Source organism: Podarcis vaucheri (assembly GCF_965113315.1).
Source record: "Podarcis vaucheri genome assembly, chromosome: 14".
NCBI lineage: Eukaryota > Metazoa > Chordata > Lepidosauria > Squamata > Lacertidae > Podarcis > Podarcis vaucheri.
In genome coordinates, this window is record NC_138752.1 from 22,829,560 (window position 1) to 22,849,712 (window position 20,153).

At 44.7% G+C, this 20,153-nt stretch overlaps 1 protein-coding gene across 1 annotated transcript in view; it reads left to right on the forward strand.

The window, feature by feature from the left end:
• IGF1R (insulin like growth factor 1 receptor) overlaps window positions 1–20,153 on the forward strand; it is a 192,441-nt gene that overhangs the window by 16,427 nt on the left and 155,861 nt on the right. Inside the window, exon 2 of the mRNA XM_082198306.1 lies at window positions 4,675–5,220. Within this exon, the coding sequence (XP_082054432.1) occupies window positions 4,675–5,220 (546 nt within the window). The remainder of the gene's footprint in view (window positions 1–4,674; window positions 5,221–20,153) is intronic.

The window sequence follows — 20,153 nt, forward strand, 5'->3', positions numbered from 1 at the left end:
AGTGCTCCTGCTTAGTGATGGTGAGCTGTTTGAGCTCTCCCTACTGGTTGCTGGGCCTCTCACAAGCGCCTTGACTGTGTGAACTTCTTGTTGAAGGCTAGATGGCATTCATAATTTCCCATTTGAATGTGTCCTTGAGCGTACCAAGTCCTAAGAGGTTCCGGCAGGGCAATCCTTACCTGGATTTGTTGTCTTTTAGAGGTGAGATCGCTGGAGACTTGCATGTCTGGTGGTTACTTATTTTAGATAAATACACAAGTTTATTTATTTCAATTTGTATGCCACTTTCCCATTATAAATATGCCCAAACAGATATGCGAATTGGTACATCATTACAGTCTTCTGTTGCACCACGGTTACCCTAACACTGAGCCATGATTCTCCACATAAATTTCCCAAACTTTTACTGCTTTGGGTGAACCCGCAGCACTCCATTCTCTGTTTATGATATTTTGGGTCCTGGCAAGTTTGGCACCTACAGTGCACACCTAGAATGAGGCTTGCCCCCCTCTTACAAAGTGATTTTTTAAAATAAAGTGCCACATATTGCTGAGGTCTCTGTTTGTACCATGACCCCCTCTCTACCACTCCAGCAACAATGGAATTCCAATAAGGAGTGGAATATTTTTAACTTTGTATGCAACAGTGGAGAGTCGATCTAGTTGATTGGAAGTTCCTGCTTAGGAAACGCTTGTAACATACACAAATGGCTCCTTGAGGATGGATATGTGTGTGTGTGTGTGTGTGTCCTTTTACTATGTTTTTATATATGCTGGAAGCCGCCCAGATGGGTGGGGCATAAATAAAAATTTGCTGTTGTTGTTGTTAGGCCATACAGATATTTTTGCCTGAGAAAAATCCTCGTTGTGGTGTAAGGGTTAAGTTTGAGGCTCCACCCCACGGCTTGCTTAGGTTTGCAAGGGGGGAAATGCAACATGCTTTGAATTTTTGGAATTCCTAACCCTAATAGTTCACTGGATGAAGGAATGGTTTATTCATAAGAGGTGGGGGGGGCCTCCCTCTCTTTTTGCATTCATCAGACCTCTCTCCACCCCCTTACTTCCTGATGATCTGCTCCCAAGATTTATTGGGGAGGGTCTAAGACTGATTGTTTGTTTCTCTCTTTCATATTGAAAGGCAGCCTTTGAAGCGGCAAAAGCTGTGCTTCCTGTTGCTGTGGCTTGAGGTTACAAAGGGAACAGATCATGGAAGTCTAGTCACTTGCTTGGGCCTTTTTCAGAGGAGATTTTAAAGAGAATCCTTAAAACATACACACAAAGAAACAAACAGGACGGCAGGAAACTTCCTTGCACCAAGGCCAAATGCGCACCATACATTTAAATATAATACCACATTAAAGAGTCAATTTTTGCCAAAGAATCCTGAGAAGTATAGTATGTTAAGTTGCTGAGAGTTGTTTGGCGGCCCCCTGTTTCTCTTGCAGAGCTACAATTCCCAGAGTTCCCTGGCAAGAGGGGCAACACCCTGGGAATTTTAGCTTGTCCGTGCTCCTACCGACAGTGTGTATGTAGTTTAGGCTATCAGTGGCTACTAGTAGTGTTTCTGAATGCTGGTTTCTGGAAACCCGAGGTGGAGAGAGTGTTCTTGTGATCCGAGTCTGCTTGCAAGCTTCCCACAGCTGCCTGGTTTGCAGCTGTGAGAACAGGATACTGGAATAAGTGGGTTATTGGCCGGATTCAGCAGGGCTCTCGCATGCTCAGTTTCAGGGGAGAAAAGGTTGGTTAAGAGATAACCAGTTTGGTCGCTCTTTTCCCCACTCTGCCGCAGTCTTTTCCTAGATGTTGTTGGACTACAATTCCCATCATCCATAGCCAGCAGTGCCAGTGGGTCCATTTTCTGGGCGCCAGTGGGAGTTGGGGGGGGGATATGCTGAAATACGGAGAAACTTCACAGGGACATGTTTGAATTGGGAACATAGGTAGTTGTATTAACGGGGAAGTTTAGAGTGTACTTGCAAGGTCATGATAGGGCATAGCAGAGACACCTGTTTCAGAGTGTTTGCCATCATATTTATGCTTGAAAGTTTAAGCTATTGGTTATCGAGGTTGAACTGCCCTTGGATTTGCCCCCCACATATTCAGGATATCTGTACCCTCGTGCAGCTTCTTTGTCAGAACCTTGACATGTTTAATAGCCCTTTTTGGACATCTGCTGAGTCGATCTGGGCAAGGAGAATGTGTTGATCAGAGCTAAAAAAAAGAGAAAAGAAAATTTTCTTTGAGAGTAAAGTAACTCATTATCTTCTCTGGGTGGCATAGCATCCATCTGCTGATATAAAAATGAGTATGAAGTAAAGCTTGTGTTCCTTTAGAGGTTAAGCATAGTTATATAAATTCTCTGGATTGCGTACTAGTTAGAAGGAAGTGGCAGAGTGTTTGCTAAAAATGGTGAATGAAGAACATTGTAGTCCTCAGTTTTGTCCTTTGGAAGATGCACCACGGTAATCGCAAGCGCGCGCACACACACACACACACACACACACACACTTCCTCTGTGTGTAAAATGTGGTCCAAAGAAAACAGAACACAGCCAAAAAGAAACTGTAGTCCTCTTTGAACTGGGATCAAGCTTGTCTTTCTAATAGATTAATTTCAGGGCGAAATGAACAAAAATAAGAAATAACGTGTTGTGCAGTCGTTAGTTGAATTTTCTGAAAAGAAGGCAAGATGGAATGAAACGGCAAAGGCAGGTGTAAAAAAGAAAAGCAAAAATGCCAGATACTGCTTCTTGAAAAACATTCAAATCTTATTAAATCATGTGAATTTGGTCTCAAAACCTCAAAACTCTGGATGCATTGTAAACTTAAATGGTCCTTCAGGGGAATGAATAGCGAAGTCTTATTAAGTGGCTATTAAAAAAAGGTGCCCTAGGTATATTCTCACTTTGTCTTCCAGTGCTGTCACTCTTGTCTTCAGTCAAAAAAACAGACCCCAAGGGGAGCTTTGGGTGTAGGGAATGGCTTGGGTTGTCTGTGGCCTCCCTGACACAACATCAGACCACCGTTTTTTAGCATTTCGTGCTCAAACCATAGGCGTTTCTGCTTCTCCCGCTTCTTTCTTCCTCCTGTTTTCAGCCAACTGCAGTCACTTGCCTGCTCCAAACTTGAACAAGGTGAACCATGGTTTAACTGTGATTTAGGGAAGCAAACCAACTTCAAGCTGTGGCTTTTATGGTCCAGCCTCATTTCCCCAACCAACAAATACAATCAACCGTGTATTTAAGTGCTTGCTTGGGATCCGTCCTTCTTCCACCAACCTGCTTGCTCACCTGCATGCTGTCTAGCAGGCTGTGCCTGGCATAGAAACCAAATGTCTTGCTGCTTCTGTGCCCAGAATTGGAGCTGTGTGCTGCAAGAGGGATAGATCTCTCATTCCTTCCTCTCCCAGCCCTCAGCAGGATAGTAACTTTAGTGAGCTTAATTGCAATGTTGAGGACAAAGCTCTGGTCCCTCTCCCCCACCCCCAATAAAAACGTTCTATATAGCAGCATTACAATATCAGCAGTTTGATTTTCAACTCCTTCCCTAATGATCCCTAGCATGGAATTTGCCTTTTTCATGGAAGCTGCGTGCTAGGTCAACAGCTTCATTGAGCTATCCACTTTGACCCCAAAGTCAACCCCTGGTCAGTCATTGCCCCGACAAACTCCATGAGATTATCTCTGAAAGTAAGGTGGCTTTCACAAATAAACTTTCTTATTTTGAATTGCATTTGCCATTATATTCATTCACTTGGGGAAAGTACTTTTGGAGCTCTTCACGGTCCCTTTTTTCCCCTCTTTTTTTCTTTGTGTCTGAAACTATTTAGTATCGTCAGCAGACATGGCCACCTTACTGCTCACCCCTAACTCCAGATTCTTTAGGGGGGATTTAAAAAGCTTTGGTCCAGTACAGATCCATGGCAGCCTGGGATTCCCTCCCTTGGGAGAACTGCCCATTTATTCCTGCTTTCTGCTGCTTCGCCAGGACTTCTCTTATTTCATGAATGCCAAGCTTACTTATGAGTTTTTGGTGAGGTACTTTGTTGAAAGTTTTTAGGAAGTCCAAGTACACTGTGGCTACCGGATCTCCTCTTGTTGACATTCTCAAAGAACTTTAATAGCTTAATGCTATTACTTGCAGGACTCATAATAGGTTAGTGTGACAGAGGGGAAGAATGGACTCTGATGCTTTGTACTGGAACCCATGATATTCTGTCAGGGTATGTATCCACGCCATATATTTAAAGCAATATCATACCACTCACGGCTTCCCCCAAAGAATTTAGGGGGTGGTAGTTTAAGAGTGCTGAGAGTTACTCAGAGACCACTCTTGCTCTCCTAGAGCTACAAATTTCAGAGCAGTTTAATGATCCATCCCTCTTCACATGGAGAATTGTAGTTTTGTGCGGGGAACAGGGGCCTCCTAACTACTCTCAGCACCATGAACAAACCACAACTCCCAGAATCCTTGGGGAAAACCGTGACTGTTTAAGGTAGTATGATAGCCACTCAAATGTATGGTGTAAATGTGGCCTGAGCGTTTCTAAACCGCAGAACTGTTTTATTTAATTTTGTTTATAACCTTAAGCGTTGCTTTTAAAGATGAGTCCATGTATTGTTTTTTAATCCTGTTCTTTCTGTTCTTCTCCCCACCCTCGATCATTTGCCTTCCAGTTTGTGGGCCAAACATCGACATTCGTAACAATGTGGAGCAGTTCAAGCAGCTGGACGACTGTACGGTGATTGAAGGGTACCTCCGAATTTTGTTGATCAGCCAAGCCGAGGACTTCAGTCACTACCGCTTCCCGAAACTCACAATGATCACAGACTATCTGCTGCTGTTCCGTGTGGCGGGCTTGGAGACCCTCAAAGACCTCTTCCCCAACCTCACAGTCATCCGCGGCAAGAACCTTTTCTACAACTACGCATTGGTCATCTTTGAGATGACTAACCTCAAGGAAATTGGACTGTACAACCTGAGGAACATCACCCGGGGGGCCATCCGGATCGAAAAGAATTCTGACCTGTGTTACCTCTCTACCTTGGACTGGTCTCTGATCTTGGATGCTGTTTCAAACAACTACATCGTGGGGAATAAACCGCCAAAGGAGTGCGGGGACTTGTGTCCGGGGACAGCCGAGGAGAAGCCGCTTTGTGAGAAGACATCCATTAACAACGAATACAGCTATCGCTGCTGGACTTCCGGCCACTGCCAGAAAAGTAAGCATGGGTGGTTAACTTCTGCCCCCTTCTAAAAAGCATTTCGTTAAGGAATAACACTCCTCTCAACCTCTAATAACCCATACACCTGAAATGTGATCGTTGACAGGAGCTGTCTGTGAAAAGGCACGGTTTCAAAACCAGTGTGGATTAGGGTAGAAATGACCTTGAAACGGCAGATAATTCTGTTTGTCCACTTCTTGAACTAAATTCTAGAATAAGACAGAGAAGGATCAGGTATTATATATTTATAGCAGGGGTGGGGACACCTATGGCTGTTCAGATATTTGTGGACTACAGTTTCCATCAGCCCCAGCTAGCATGGCTAGTGGCCATGGATGATGGAAGCCATAGTCTAGTAACAATGGAAGGCCACAGGTCCCCCATCCCTGATCTTTTTATACCCATCTTTGCTTTCATGATGGAATTTGAGGTCATGGAGATATTCAGAGTTGTATCCAGTGGTGTAATTTAGCTGATGGTAAGGAAGCATCAGTGGAAGGGGGAGGGAAACAATTTTCAATCATTTGCCCTCTCTAAATCTGCTCAAGAACATTGTGGGAAACTCGAAAGCATATTTAGGGGCGAGGTATTTCTTGCGGGGGTGCAAGGAGGTGGGGGGATAGTTGAAAATGGTTTCCCTCCAAATTGCACTGATGGACACCTCAGTGTCTTCTGAGCAATGCCATTGGATAAAACCCAGACTCCCCAGGTGTTCTCTTCTTCCAGGTGCTGACCAGATTAGCTACAGCAGTTGTCGTTCTCTGGTGTCCCTTGAACCATAGCCTGGTACCACTTTGGGCAGCTGGTGGGGAGGATAGCATGTCAGGACACTTCACAAGAAGAAAAGCATTGCCACACTGGGAGGGTAGGCAGGACCCTATATGGATAAAGGCTAGCTTTGTATGTGGAGATAATATTTTCTTCGCATTCAGAAAAACACAAACATGCAAATTCTACCACCACACATTGACAGCCTCGGAAAAAGCATCAACACTTCTGTATGCTGAATGTATAACTTCACGGAAGTTACCCTGGGTACTGGCTTCCTGGTGTGTGTGTGTGTGTGTGTGTGTGTGTGTGTGTGTGTGTGTGTGGAAAATCATAGAACTGCATAACCAGATGGCGGTTAGGTGTGTTTGTGTGCAGCATGTAGATATAAAGTTACCTGAAATTTGAGAGGGAGGCAGAATATGCAGGTTCTTTGATTTGCACTGTTGCTCCTCTTGGAGAGTTGTATTATAGGAGAGACTCCACTTTGCGGAAATGGGTTCTACATGATGCTGACAAATCTTCAAAAGTGCAATGTAGTGCATTTTTTTTAGAACGACAATGCCCCTCCTCTCCCATTTCAGGCTTTCAAATGGATCTTTCACTTTTCTATCAAAGCAATTGTGGACAGAGGTGGGGTTTTTTTTGGAGTATATATGGATTTTGATTGTGGTACCTAGTGGTTTTACGTAACTATTACAGCTGGGTACTCAGGTGAAATTGTGCTTGTCGCTACTGTTTGCAGTCTTCTCACCTGTGGCAGAGTTTGCCTTCCCCTGATAAAAGCAAAACAAAACACTTTTGTTTTTGTTTTCCGCTTTGGGGTGTGCATGTGGGAACTAGGACGAACATGCCTGCCGCTCGGATAATGGGTAGTGCATCCATTCATGTATTCATCCAGTGGGGTTGAGCAAATGGAACCACGGCAGTGTGTTTTGAAATGTTGAAGGGGCCTATGGATTATTATTTTAAAGCAGCAGCCTCCATTATGTAGTGGAGATGCAGCTGGCATCAGTGGACATCACCAAATATAAGGAGAAATTTGTGGTATGTTATCAGTAGGAGTGAAATATTTAGGTTGGGAGGGTATATTCTGTGGGTCTGTTATGAGGAAGACCCCCCCCCAACCTCATATGAGATGTGGGCAAACATAATCCATTCTCTCTGGAGAGAAATTTGGGTAGATTGGGTTTTGCTTCGTTTATTTTAAGTTACATAATGTATTCAAATGTTGAAACCAGAGAGAAGGGTCGTATCCCAGTAATAGGGCCTCTACTAGGCAGAATGATCTAGATTCAATCGCTGGTCTTTCCAGGAAGGACTGGGAGAGATCTAATCTGAAATCCTGGAAAACTATTGCCATTCTCTGTCGATAATACGGCTTCCTCTGTTCCATTTCATGAAGAAAACTTAGTGAGGTAAGCCAGTATTATCCCCATATTACTGATCATAGGAACTGAGATTGAGTGGTTGGAAGATTGAATTGGGGAGTCCCCAGCTCATTTTAAGCCAATTCTTCTTTGAACATGGTGTACCCCTACTCACTTAATCCAAAAACACCCTCTTGGAATGGATGCGTGGCTGGGGGAGACCCCTTCTTTGAAGCAGCTTGGTACAGTCCAACTTGCTCATTGCTGTGTCTCTCTTCTGAGTGGGAGGAGACGGGACATTAAGAGCCCCATCCTACCTGGTTGAGTCCAACTGAACAGGTTTAATGGTACATATGACTTGATTCCATGCCAGCAGCCATTTGGAAAGTATTCACGTTGTTGGATTTCAAGCAGTACTGAGAAATCAGCTGTTAAAATCAGGTATTCTGCGGTGCTCTTGGTACTAGCATTTAATAAATGAAATAATGGCTCAGATCAATGGCTTTGTTTCACCAGAAGTCAAGTGTTCAATATTGTGGGTCCAGTGCTGTGAAACTCCCTCATGCCTGAGACCAGACAGGCCTCCCTTCCCTGTTGTATGTCCGGCACTTAGTGAAGACTTTAAAAAAAACCCACAAATCAGCAGGGATTTTAAATGTTTTGCTGGTTAATTTCAACTGATTTTATTTCTCCTATATTCTAAAAAAATTTAAGGTTGCCTTTGTGTAGCTCCCGTTGTTGCTATAAATGTACAACGCAATTGTGGCCTAGTTTGCTTGGGAGGCTGGAATGCACTCCCAATACACCAGGAGACTTGGGGTTCTTTCTCCTCCTCCTCCTTCCACACTTGAGGTTTTAGTGGGAAGTCCTCACCTTTATAGGTGCAGAACAAAGAATGGTTTGGGCAGGACGTTAGAAGTGTTTCCCAGGCTTCAGCAGAAATGACACATTTGTCAATAGTCTGTTGTGAGCTAGAAGCTTTAAAAACAGCACAAAACAAGGTTGAGATTTTCTGACAGAAAATTCCTGGCCAACAGGCATGAAATAAACTGATTAAGAAAGAGTTAGAACTCATTTTAGGGGAATTGGGTTTTAGGTATTATGGTAAAGTGGACACAGCAAAGCGTGTTTCTCAGTTCGTTGTCAAAATTGCAAAATAAACAAACAAACCCACCCCAAAATTTTGAAGACCCAATATTATTTAAAGGGGGTATTGATAATAAGCCTGGATTACAAAGAGGGAAAACATCATCTTTCCCTTCAGCATGCCTGGAGGGGAACTGCCTGCTCTTTCAGTAGGGAAAACAAGGGAAGTATAAATGTTCAATTGTTTAAAAGGGAGCTTCCTGTTTACCCTGCTTGGATGTTGGAGAGCATTAACAGAGGAGGGACAGGAAAGGGGTTGCAGCTTAGCTGTGGAACATCAGCTTTGCTCCAGATGCTGACATCTTCAGGTAGGGCTAGGAATGCTCCCTATCTGAAACCTTGGAGAGCTGCTGCCAGTCAGAGTAGATAACCCTGATCTAGATGGTCCGGCCTGGTGTAAGGCCACTCCCTATGTTTTCTTGTTGGCTTGGGATCAGGTTATTTGAAAAGTTGTTGGGAAAGGCTGTGGCTTAGTGGTTGAGCACAAGTGCTGCTTGCAGAAGGCACTCGGCTTAATCCCTGGCATCTACAGGTAGGGCTGGGAGGGACCCCATCTGAAAACCTTCCAGGGTTTTAATAGGTTTGTGTCCCTTGGGCTGATGGATTCTGGACTTGCCTTGTCCGTCTTCTGAATGGGGCGCAATACCTAGCAGAATGTTCCCAAATGCTTGGCTCTCCTGCCTGCTTTTCATTTCTTTCTACTTGCGTCTGTGAACTTTTGATTCCCCCAGATCGACCACCACCACCATCTGCTGCTCATTCCTTTCCACGATCACACCCCAGTTGGTTCCCTTCCATGCTTCCATTCCACTTCTACCTCTTCGTTAAAGCCCTCATCAAAAGCCAACTTCTTCTCTGCATCTTTTGACATCGCCTCTTAGCCTCCAACTGTGGCAAAGCCAGAAGACACAGTCTAATTGGAAGCACCACAGGGCAGAGTCATATCATGCCTTCCCTTATATGATTATTATAGATGGGGAACCTTGGGCTTGGCGAGTGAAGTTGGCCCTTGGGATTCTCCCCAACCACACCCCATCTCCTCAGGCCGCTCCTGACCAACTTGGCTTCACACCCTTCTTGCAGTTTTTTTGCCCTCCTGGAGTGTGTCCTTGAAGTCCGGTAATGATGCTCACTTGTCTGGATGGTGGACCTGGAAGGGCGTGTAGAAGCCAGCTTACTGTACACAAGTAAATGGACAATTCATTGCTCCACCTACTTTTACTCCTGGCCCCACCCACCAGTGTTCAGAATTAGCCAAGCACCAAGCAAAGATGCCTGGGCGCCAGGATGGCACCTGACATCTCCACCATGTGAAGATCATTGGATCTGGACTGTTTTCACACACTAATACCACCTCCCGTAGAAATCTATCAGCTATATTTTATCTGCACAATCAGAATGAATTTCAGGAACCAAATTGCTTTTTCTGTGCAGCCTGACTAGGAGCAGTCACCATTAAGAAAAAGAGATCGGAATACGCTACTATAAATGTGGACTCTCCCTGGATCAATTGACTTTTCTTCTTCTTTAAGGTCTCAAAGCTCTTAACCTAGCTCAAAGTTGTCATCTGAACTAGCCAGATGTTTAACTGAAAATCAACCATAGTCATGCCATCATTTGAAAAATAAGACTTCAGAGCCCTCTTGCACCCAAATGGCAAGTAGACATTCAATTTTGGCGACTATAACCTTAGTTTTAAGAGCCATTTGGCGCCTAGCTTATATATCTGAGTTTCTGACACTGGTATCAACGTATACAAAATTATGCTTGCGGCTGTCAGTATGTGTTTGCACGTGCACACACACACTGCTTTTGGAGGATGGCACAGTCACAAGTGTCCTTATTTGTGCTCTCGGCTGACTGGCTTGGGAAGTTTTGGTGCGGACTCTCCCCCCCCCCCCGTTCCTCCAGGAAGCTTGTGTTCGAATCCCTTTGTCCTTGCTGAGACCTTCCACTGAAGGATATCGAGTGGGTGGGTAAGCGCTGTGTGGGAACACTCAGTTCTCTTGCGAGCAAGCTGCGTCGCCGAGCAGAAGCCGGCTATCGCAAACAAAGGAGCAAAAAAAGCTGTCGCTTCCTTTGGCCCAACTCTCTCATGGAAACAATGTCAGAAGTGGGCTGCTCTCCCTCTCCCCCCCCCCCAAGCTACCCAGGACTTTGTGGCATTTTTTAATAGCGATAAATAAATGCGATAGAAAAGTGAAAAGAGGGGGGAGAGGAAGATTCAAGTTTCCGTGGGTGCCTCTCTTCTCTCCTCTCTCACCCCCCCTTTAACCTTTTAAGTACTTGTATTCACGTTAGTTCCCACAGGCATTTGCAACGCTAATCCTGCAATATTTACTCTTTGCTTTCTTCACAAGCTGTAGGGAGAATGCCAACTGCGTAGTTTCGCTTACATCTCCTTTTGGCAGTAGAACTGGAGAATGATGTTGCCATTCCGGATTTCCGGAAAAGCGAAGTGGTTGGATACTTTCCAGCAGCTGCTGGGATGAGTAGTTGTTCGTCTCTCTCTCTCTCTCTCTCTCTCTCTCTCTCTCTCTCTCTCTCTCTCCCCCCCCCCCCCCGCATTTTGCTAAGGATATATTTTGGATGAAAGTTTGGCATCAGGAGTAAATTCTGGAGAGCAGGGAGAGATGTTGCAACACGGCATTAAAAACATTAATGGGATCTTCTTAGAAGAAGAAGAAAGTCAAACAATTGTAGTATTTTGAGGGTCTCTCCCCCCCTTCCCCGGTCAGTGTTTTCATTTTAAAATTTATTTAAAATGCCGCTCAGAATTTATTTACGTTATCCTAAGTTTTATCTCCGCACTGCTTTCTCTACACTTGCCAACCACCGGATCACAGAAAATATAGCCAGATTCCTTTCTGTAGCAATCAAAACTAGGTCACTATTATTAAAGGGGAAACGAATCCAGAGTTAAAAGTTGTCTGCTTTTTAACTATTCCTTTTTCTTAAATCCAAATACAGTAATATTTATTGGTTCTCATGTCAATAGAAGAACAACATATAACCACAGTAACTTGTCCAGTGGTACATTCTTTTTAAGTTTCATATACAGTATACAATGCATTTATTTATGCATTATCAATTTAAGTATCCTCTCCACATAGATTCTGCTTTTTAACTATTTCTGATAGTTTACAGATTTTGTCATACTCTCCTCATAAAAGACACTGTGTGTGCGCACCTGTATACTTTTTGTGTTGTTTTCCCTGTGATTGTCTTGCTTAATCCTATACTGTATTTGACGTTTATGGCCTGTAGACTAAATAAACTGAGCTTGACTTCACTGTACATGAGGACTCCTTGGCTTCTCTAAGGATTAATCTGCTCTTTAATTGGATTTATCTACTGTTTTGGTAGGAACTGGAAGCTACTGACCCCTGGAGCAATTGGGCCCTTAAGGAATACATGTTAGACATAATCGGGGGCTTCATCAGACCCTTTATTGCTGTTCCAGTAAGTCAGTTTTGGGGAACCTTTTGCTTTCCAGGTATTACTGAAATACAACTCCCATCAGCTGCAGCAAACATGGCCAGGAATGATGTGAGTTGTAGTTCAGCAACATCTGGAGGATCCAAGGTTCCCCACATCTGCCTTACGTCCTCCCCCCCCCCTTTCTTATTTTTCTGGGGTTTTGAGTTTTGCTGTGTTGACTGGGACCTGTATAATACATGCATACATCGTATCATATATAAGCCTGTTTACATGATGGTTTGTGCTTTTTTATTTTAAAAAAAGTACTTTTATTTATTTTCAAGTTGTGCAATACCTCTGTGACAAAATTTGCAATAAACTAAACATATAACGGGGACATGGGTGGCGCTGTGGGTTAAACCACAGAGCCTAGGACTTGCCGATCTGAAGGTCAGCGGTTCGAATCCCCGCGACAGGGTGAGCTCCCGTTGCTCGGTCCCTGCTCCTGCCAAACTAGCAGTTCGAAAGCACATCAAAGTGCAAGTAGATAAATAGGTACCGCTCCGGCGGGAAGGTAAACGGCATTTCCGTGCGCTGCTCTGGTTCACCAGAAGCGGCTTAGTCATGCTGGTCACGTGACCGGCTGGCTCCCTCAGCCAATAAAGCAAGATGAGCGCCGCAACCCCAGAGTCCGTCACGACTGGACCTAATGGTCAGGGGTCCCTTTACCTTTACTAAACATATAACTGTATATTATTGCATTTGTTATTCCAGTACATTGAGAAGAACCTCTTTCTCCCTAAATTTATTAGGTTGGTTAGCTTGTAGTCTCCCTTAGTAGGTTAACTTAACCATATATCAAATCAGTTCATTCAAAGATAGTAGGTGAGGGTTTTTCTTTCCATTCAGGTTTTTTTGTGCTTACTATTTTTGCTGCAGTGATCGAGTTAATTACTACCTCAAGATCACTGTTCATAAAATGTATCTAAGGCTCCAATGGAATATAAATCCCTATAATTTGTATTATTCCTATAATGTGTTTCGACACTCAACTCCCGCAAGCTGGCATGCCCATTGGTAAGGGATGATGGGAGTTGTGGTCCAACAACATCTGGAGGGGGCATGGATGAGTTAGTCCTGCTTTCCATGATTGGGGGAAGAATCCTGTCTGCCTTTCAGGTACTCTGAAAATGTAGTTTCTGATCGTGCATAGGGCTGAACAAAGTCTGGTTTTCAGCATTGTGATATATCACTAGCTAAACGTCACAGTAGATAAATAGGTACCGCTCCGGTGGGAAGGTAAACAGTGTTTCCGTGCGCTGCTCTGGTTCGCCAGAAGCGGCTTAGTCATGCTGGCCACGTGACCCGGAAGCTGTACGCCGGCCCCCTCGGCCAATAAAGCGAGATGAGCGCCGCAACCCCAGAGTCGGCCACGACTGGACCTAATGGTCAGGGGTCCCTTTACCTTTACCTTAAACATCACAATAAACCTAGGACCCTGTCTCTGCTGGTATGCAGCTGCATTGACTGAGTGGACCTTGTTCTGAAGTTGGCAGCACAGTGGTGACTTACGTCCAGTAGGAAGACTTGTGCTTCACGGGGCGCCTCCAAACTCTTCTTTCCTTCTTTGGCTGTCAGGCCATGTTCTTTGTCCTTTAGAAAATATTGAATCTATGCAAAGTATGCAGGCATGACTGGAAAAGGGAGGGGATCCTCTAGGCCCTGAATCGGTTCCTTCTGTTTTATTCAGAAGCTGCTTCTTGCGTATGTCTTGTGCTGTGTGGAATGCAGGGGAAATCTGTAGAAGAAGCTTAAAAAGGGCAACTTAAATGTCTTGATATATCTCATTCCTGAGCTCTCTCTACCCCTTTCTCTTGATCACCCTGTGCCAAGGTTTGGACTGTATGTTCCTCAGAATAGGAACTTGTGCTCTTCTGCTGTGTATGCTGATGGTGCTAAATAATAAACTAGCTGTGATGGCCTGGGATTCCGATTCGGAGGATGAAACAGAGGAATCCCAGCCTGCACAGGAGTCCCCGCCTCCAGGGCCGGCTGAACTGGGGCAAGGCCTAGATGCTGAGGAGCCTGCACCTGTGGCAGTGCATCAGGAGCTGGCCCCAGGTGAAGCCCTTCTGGCCCCAGAGGGGCTTGATGACTCAGTGGCCACAGGTGAGCCTCTTCCAGGGCCCAGTAACCCTTCGGCCTCTCCTGATCTGCAGAGGCTTAGGGCAGAGAGGCGAAGGGAACTGGTTGCCCCCAGGAGGAGTGCTCGCCTTAAGGCCAGAGGAGGCGGGGCTCTTGGGGGTCGGGACCGCCCCTGACCTTGGAAGAGGATAAAAGCCCAGTCAGGCCGGCCCCAGGTTGCGGGAGCAACGTCGTTGTTGGCTACGGACCTTCCTGTGTTCTTGATCCTTGCTTGGCCTCCTGTTCCTGACTATCCGGTACACCTGTCCCCTGCTCGGCCTCCTGTTCCCGACCATCCGGCGTTCCTGTTACCTGCTCAGCCTTCCGTTCCAGCGTTCCTGTTCCCCGCCCGGCTCTCTGCATCGGACCTCGCCCCTTTTCATGTGGACTCTGCTACACTCACGGTACCTTCCCCCCGGGACCAGCACACTAGCAGCCACAGCTCAGTGATGGAACACCTGCTTTGCGTTCGTAAGTTCCCAAGTTCAATACCTGGCATCTGCCAGTGCTCTACCCCTGAGCTATGGGCGGTTCCAGAGACAGGCCAGTGTTAGGGTGGGGTGGAGCTTCAGACCCCTTGTCACGGTCCGGTTCATGGGCAATTGAAGTCCCAGCAGGGGACGTCAGGATCGGGGGCAAGATGGGAGCAGGAACGGGGGTCCAGAAGTCAGGAAGCCAAGAGTCCGAGGGTCAGAGAGCCGGGAGTCAAGAAGCCAAGGGTCTGAGGGTCAGGAAGCAAGAGGCCAAACGCAGCAAGGCAGGAAGCATGTTGCTGTGGCAAAGAGCCGAAGGGAAATGTTGACCTTATATCCCTTCCCAGCTCTTGCCACCAGGTGCTGTGAGTTACAAATTGGCCTCACCTGTGGGGCCGCGCCTTGCTTCTTCAGAACAAACTTAGGAAGGCCCCAGTCCTGCAAAGTCCTATTGGTCTCAGGACGTGGCTCCTTCACACACACCTGACACCCCTTTAGAAAATTCTCTCCTAGAAATTAGATGTGACGCAATAGTCATTGCGAAAGCCTTGATCAGCTGCTTGAAAATTTAGCTTCCTCTTGAGGAACAGGGAAGTGATGACTGTGGGGAAGGGACTGCTTGAAGCCCAAGACTCTTGATCTCAGGGTTGTGGGTTCGGGCCCCACATTGCATCGCAGGGGGTTCTACTAGATGACCCTCATGGATCCTTCCAAGTCTGCAGTTCTATGATTCTTTTAAGAAGAGCCTTCTGGAGCAGGCATATGTCTCATCTAAGTCTAGTGTCTTGTTCTCACAGTGGTCAACTAGATGCTGCAATGGGAAGTCCTCAGACAGAACCCAGGCACAAGAGCACTCTCCCAGCAGTCTCCAGCAATTGGAGGCAGAGCATAGCCATCATGGCTAGTAGCTGTCAATAGCCCTCTCCTCCATGAATTTGTCTAATCCTCTTTTAAAGCCATCTGGGTTGTTAGCCATCACTGCCTCCTGTGGGAGCGAGTTCCTTAGTTTAAACTATGTGGTGCGTGAAGAAGTCCTTTCTTTTATCCGTCCTGAATCTTCCAACATCCAGCTTCTTTGAATGTCCGCACGTTCTATTGCTTTGAGAGGGGGGTAAGAACTTCATTCTGTCCACGTTCTCCATGCCATGTATAGTTTTAGCATATTCCAGTGTTAGAAACTGAGATATGAAAGCTTGGAGCTAAATGGCACCTCAAACCTAGGTTATGGGTGCCACAATGGAGCGTCGAGGCACGCTTTTTTATAACAAAAATACAAAGCTGGAAATGAAAGAACTGCAGCTAAAATATTACCGGTATGTTCATTTTTCTCATGGCCTATTCCTCATTTGAAGGCTGCAAAAAACCAAAAACCAAAGCCATGCTTCCTCCCCACCCCGCGTAATATTCCCCTTCTCCAGTCTTCAGAGAGTGGCTGGAAGTGGGGAGGCAGAAAAAGGTCCTTTTCTTCCAGCAGTGCAGTGGCAATTTTAATCTGAAATCTTCGGCTCAGTACTGTGCCCAGAGCTCAGAAACCACTTGCATTAATGAAATTCCCTGTCGCAAAACGCGCCTAGAACAATGTGAGTTTCGAACGCTGATCATGTCCCCTCTTCCTTGCCTTTCCTCTAAACTGAATTTCAGTCTTGATATTGGAGATTGTGCTTGGAGAATGGACCCTGTGCAGAGCAGCTTTCCCAAACATAGTGGTGCCCTATCAGCTGTTTTGTATTGCAGCTAAGCCAATATGGTCAATGGTTGGCTATAATGGAAGTCTAGTGACATTTGGAGGGCAGCAGGTTTGGAAACATTGGTGTGGACCAGTAGTTCCCAAACCTACCCCCCCCCCCAATGTGCCAGCTGAAAATTGCTGATGGTCTTGGTGGACTGCTTCATGATTTTTCAGCCTGATTTTTAACTGTGTCTTTATTGCTTATATTGTATCTTATTGTATTATGATTTGCATTCCATAGAATTCAAATTGCAATACAATAAAATGCAATATAAGAAACAAAAGAAGCAATTTAAATATAATTAAAAAGCAATATGAATATTTGATGTGGGCATGCTGCGAACCCCCTAAATGGAGCTTGAAGACCGCTGGTGGTCCATGGTGCATGGTTTGGGAATGCTTGGTCTACACCAGGGATGTCCAACAGGTCAATCTTGATTGCCTGGTCGATCCCTGGGAGGTTTTGATAGATTGCTGGCCCCTCCATCCATCCCTGCCCCCTCTCCCTGTCCTCTACATTGCTAGAGCGGAAGTTGGAGATTTCGCAGCGAGGCTGACTGTCTCATTAGCGATCTCTTGGTGAGTGCCTTTTTTTTATTTGACCTTAGCCCCTAAATTAAGGAATATTTCCTCCCTTCCATAAAAAAAGCTCAACTTTGACCTGAAACCCCCCCCCCCAAAGGGTTAGATCACTGCCAGATTTTAATTGTGTTAGTAGATCACAGTCTCTTGGAAGTTGGACATCCCTGGTCTACACCAAGCACTATTGAGTTAGATTGACCAATGGTCTGGTTCTGTTTAAGGCAGCTTTTTACATCCCAGCAGTGCTTAACCCTGATGTAGGTTTCCTGGAAAATTTTGAGTTGGAAAACCTACTTAAATCGGCCTAATTTGTATTGGAAAATACGTAGTTTGCATCGGAAAATTTTCTGATGCCCTGCCTAGAGAGTGATCTAATTTACCATGTTTGTTTTACTTGCACTTACTTTTTTTTTTAAAAAAAAGCTAAAAACCTATGATCATGCCTAATATAGTATTTGCAGTTGGCATCCATTTGTTGTTATTAATGAACTTTACTTAATGGGTCTTTTGAATTGCCTGCTTGTTTGACCTAGCATAGGAGTCAAGAGCCTTTTCAGGCCCGTGGGCACATTTGGATTTTTGAGTGAATATGAACAACACCCACTCTGATCACTTTCCCCCTTCCCTTCCCTGAATCTGTCCCTACCCCAAGAGACAGACCGAATTCACACATGCACTTTGCTTTTCCAAGGGATCTGAATAGAAGTCAAATTATCCTGAGCCTTGAAAAGTGCATAGAGCTGACAGAGGAAGTGGGTAAGTGTCACTTTCCCAATTTCCTTCTTCAGTTCTGTGTACTTTTCAAAGGTGAAAAGGGTAACCATCTCATGACCGAGTGAGTAGGTCAGTGGCTTACAGGAGTGCAAGGAGATGAAGCAGCTGCTGTTTCATTCTGAATTTTGTAACTTTATTGTAGTGTTTTATACACTTCTTTGTTGTCCTTATGAAAGGCGGTGCATGTAACTGTTTCATTCAATAAAATTGCAACTCTGGTTGTTGGCCACTGATGGCAAATTCCCTGTTAAGGAAAAATCCTGGAGCCTACGGCACCCCAAGCAGATCATGGCCAAATCAGTGTTAGAAACTCAGATATATAAGCTAGGTGCCAAATGGGTCCTTAAACCATGGTGACAGTCGCCAAAATGGAATGCCTTGTTGTCATTTTTTGGTAAGACGGTGCTAAAGTCATATTTTTCAGTTGATGGAGTGACTGATTCTCAGTTAAACATCTGGCTAGTTCAGATGACATCCTTGAACTAGGTGAAGAGCTTTGAGACCTTAAAAAAGAAAAGTCACTTGATCCAGGGAGAGTCCACATATATATTGGCCTATTCCAATCTCTTTTTCTTAATGGTGACTTGCTTCTTCTCAGGCTCCACTGAAAAAGCAACCCCCCCCCCCGAAATTCATTCCGATTGTGCAGATAAAATATAACTGATAGACTTCTACAGGATGTGGTATTAGTGTGTGAAAACAGTCCAGATCCAATGATCCTCAGATGGTGGAGATGTCGGGCGCCATCCGGGTCACAAGTGTTTGATTGCCTGGTGCAGAATGCACCTGGCAGCTGTCTAATTTTGAACACCGGGCCAAATACAAGCAGTTCCTCCAGCTAATTCACCTGTCGTAATAGGTAGCTGTTTTCTTTTTTCATGAGCTTCCTCTCTGTCTCCTTTTATTTTTTGTCTTTCCAATAAAAAAAGGATTTGTTCAAAACACGATGCTTCCAACATGGCATTCTTGAAATTTGAATGCATGCAGTATCAGGATGTACTAGCAAAGCAGTAGTTTTGTTGTTGTTCAGAAATTCTGCTAATCTAACCTATACGGGGAGGATGTGGATTGTTGCTCAACTGGGCCATCTGCTTTCACAGTCAGTCCCTCTGTTAGAGGCGCCTGAACAGTGTGGTGGCTAGCTGGTTGCAAAAGGGGACTTCCCTTCTTTTCCCCCATTTTCTTTTTTAAAAAAGTTTTTCTTCTTTTTGAAGCGAAAGGCTTCTTTTGAACAAGTGTGGGAAAGAAGTTTGGAATTCTGAACCTGAAAGAGCCTCCTGTGTGTTCCCTTCTTCCTGGACACTTTGTTAGCCTTTGTCATTGATTAAATTGTCCTGAATGAATGTTGTAGAGCCTCTCGATAGCACTTTGGAGCGTTTGAAAATGCTTCACATACATCATCTCCGTAATCCCTGCCCCAGCTCCATAAAGTCGGGTTGTAAAGGATTTCTGTGTCTTTCTCCGTGGCCTGGCTGTCAAAGGCCTCACAAGCTGAGTTTGGTGGGGTTGATGCCCATGGGTTGTGGGTGAACATGGGTGAGTTAGAGAAAGATCGATCTAGCTGGTCTTAGGCAAGTAGAGAAATGTGGAGACCCAGAACCTCACTTAAAACAAAACAGTGGACTGGCCTGTTTTAATTTGTATGTTTAAATCAGGACTGATGGATTATTATTATTATTATTATTATTATTATTATTATTATTATTATTAGCTGGCAGTGTTTTTTAATAATATTTTTATTATTTTTTCTTCTTTTATGTTTTTTATTTGCAAATAAAAAAAATTAAGTGCAAAACTAAAAAGTCTCCGGAAGGTGGAAAAACTGGCAACTTGGAGGAAAACATTTCGTGAGTTAAGGATGGGTGAAGTGGTATGTTTAAATATTGCTAATGGGCGCTTTGCAGTCCTACAGAGCTTCAAGATTCCAACGGAGCAGTCTTGCAGCAGTTGCTGTTTAGTATTTATATCCGTCAACAATAAGTGCCAAGAACAGCTCCTCTCCCCACCCCAAAGAAAAAAGAACTGGAGAAGTTAATACATCAATTCATGAACATGACCAATACCCCTTTTTTAACCAAACACTACACATTGCTAACACAAATGACATTAGAGAGATAACTTCTGTTTCTGACTGCCTTGCTAAACTCTTGTAGGACTTGATGGGGGCTGTTGCTTATTCCCTGCTTGTGGGCTTCCCATAGGCATCTGGTTGGCAGCTCTGCAAAACGAAATACTGGATTAGATGGGCCTTTTGTCTCATCCAGAGAAGCTTTTCTTACATTCTTACAAAGTTATGGAAGCTGAACTATATCTGAAAGTTGACGGGGTAGGCAAAATGTTTTCCCATTCATTTGTTAATTCTTGGCTGCTGTTTTGATACCGTAGACCGTGATGTCACATTGTGATGATTTGAACCTCTCTGGAGTGTCTGGTCTTGCACTGCAGGAATCCAGTTCTTCTTGGGAGCGGTTGCCAGTGATCATA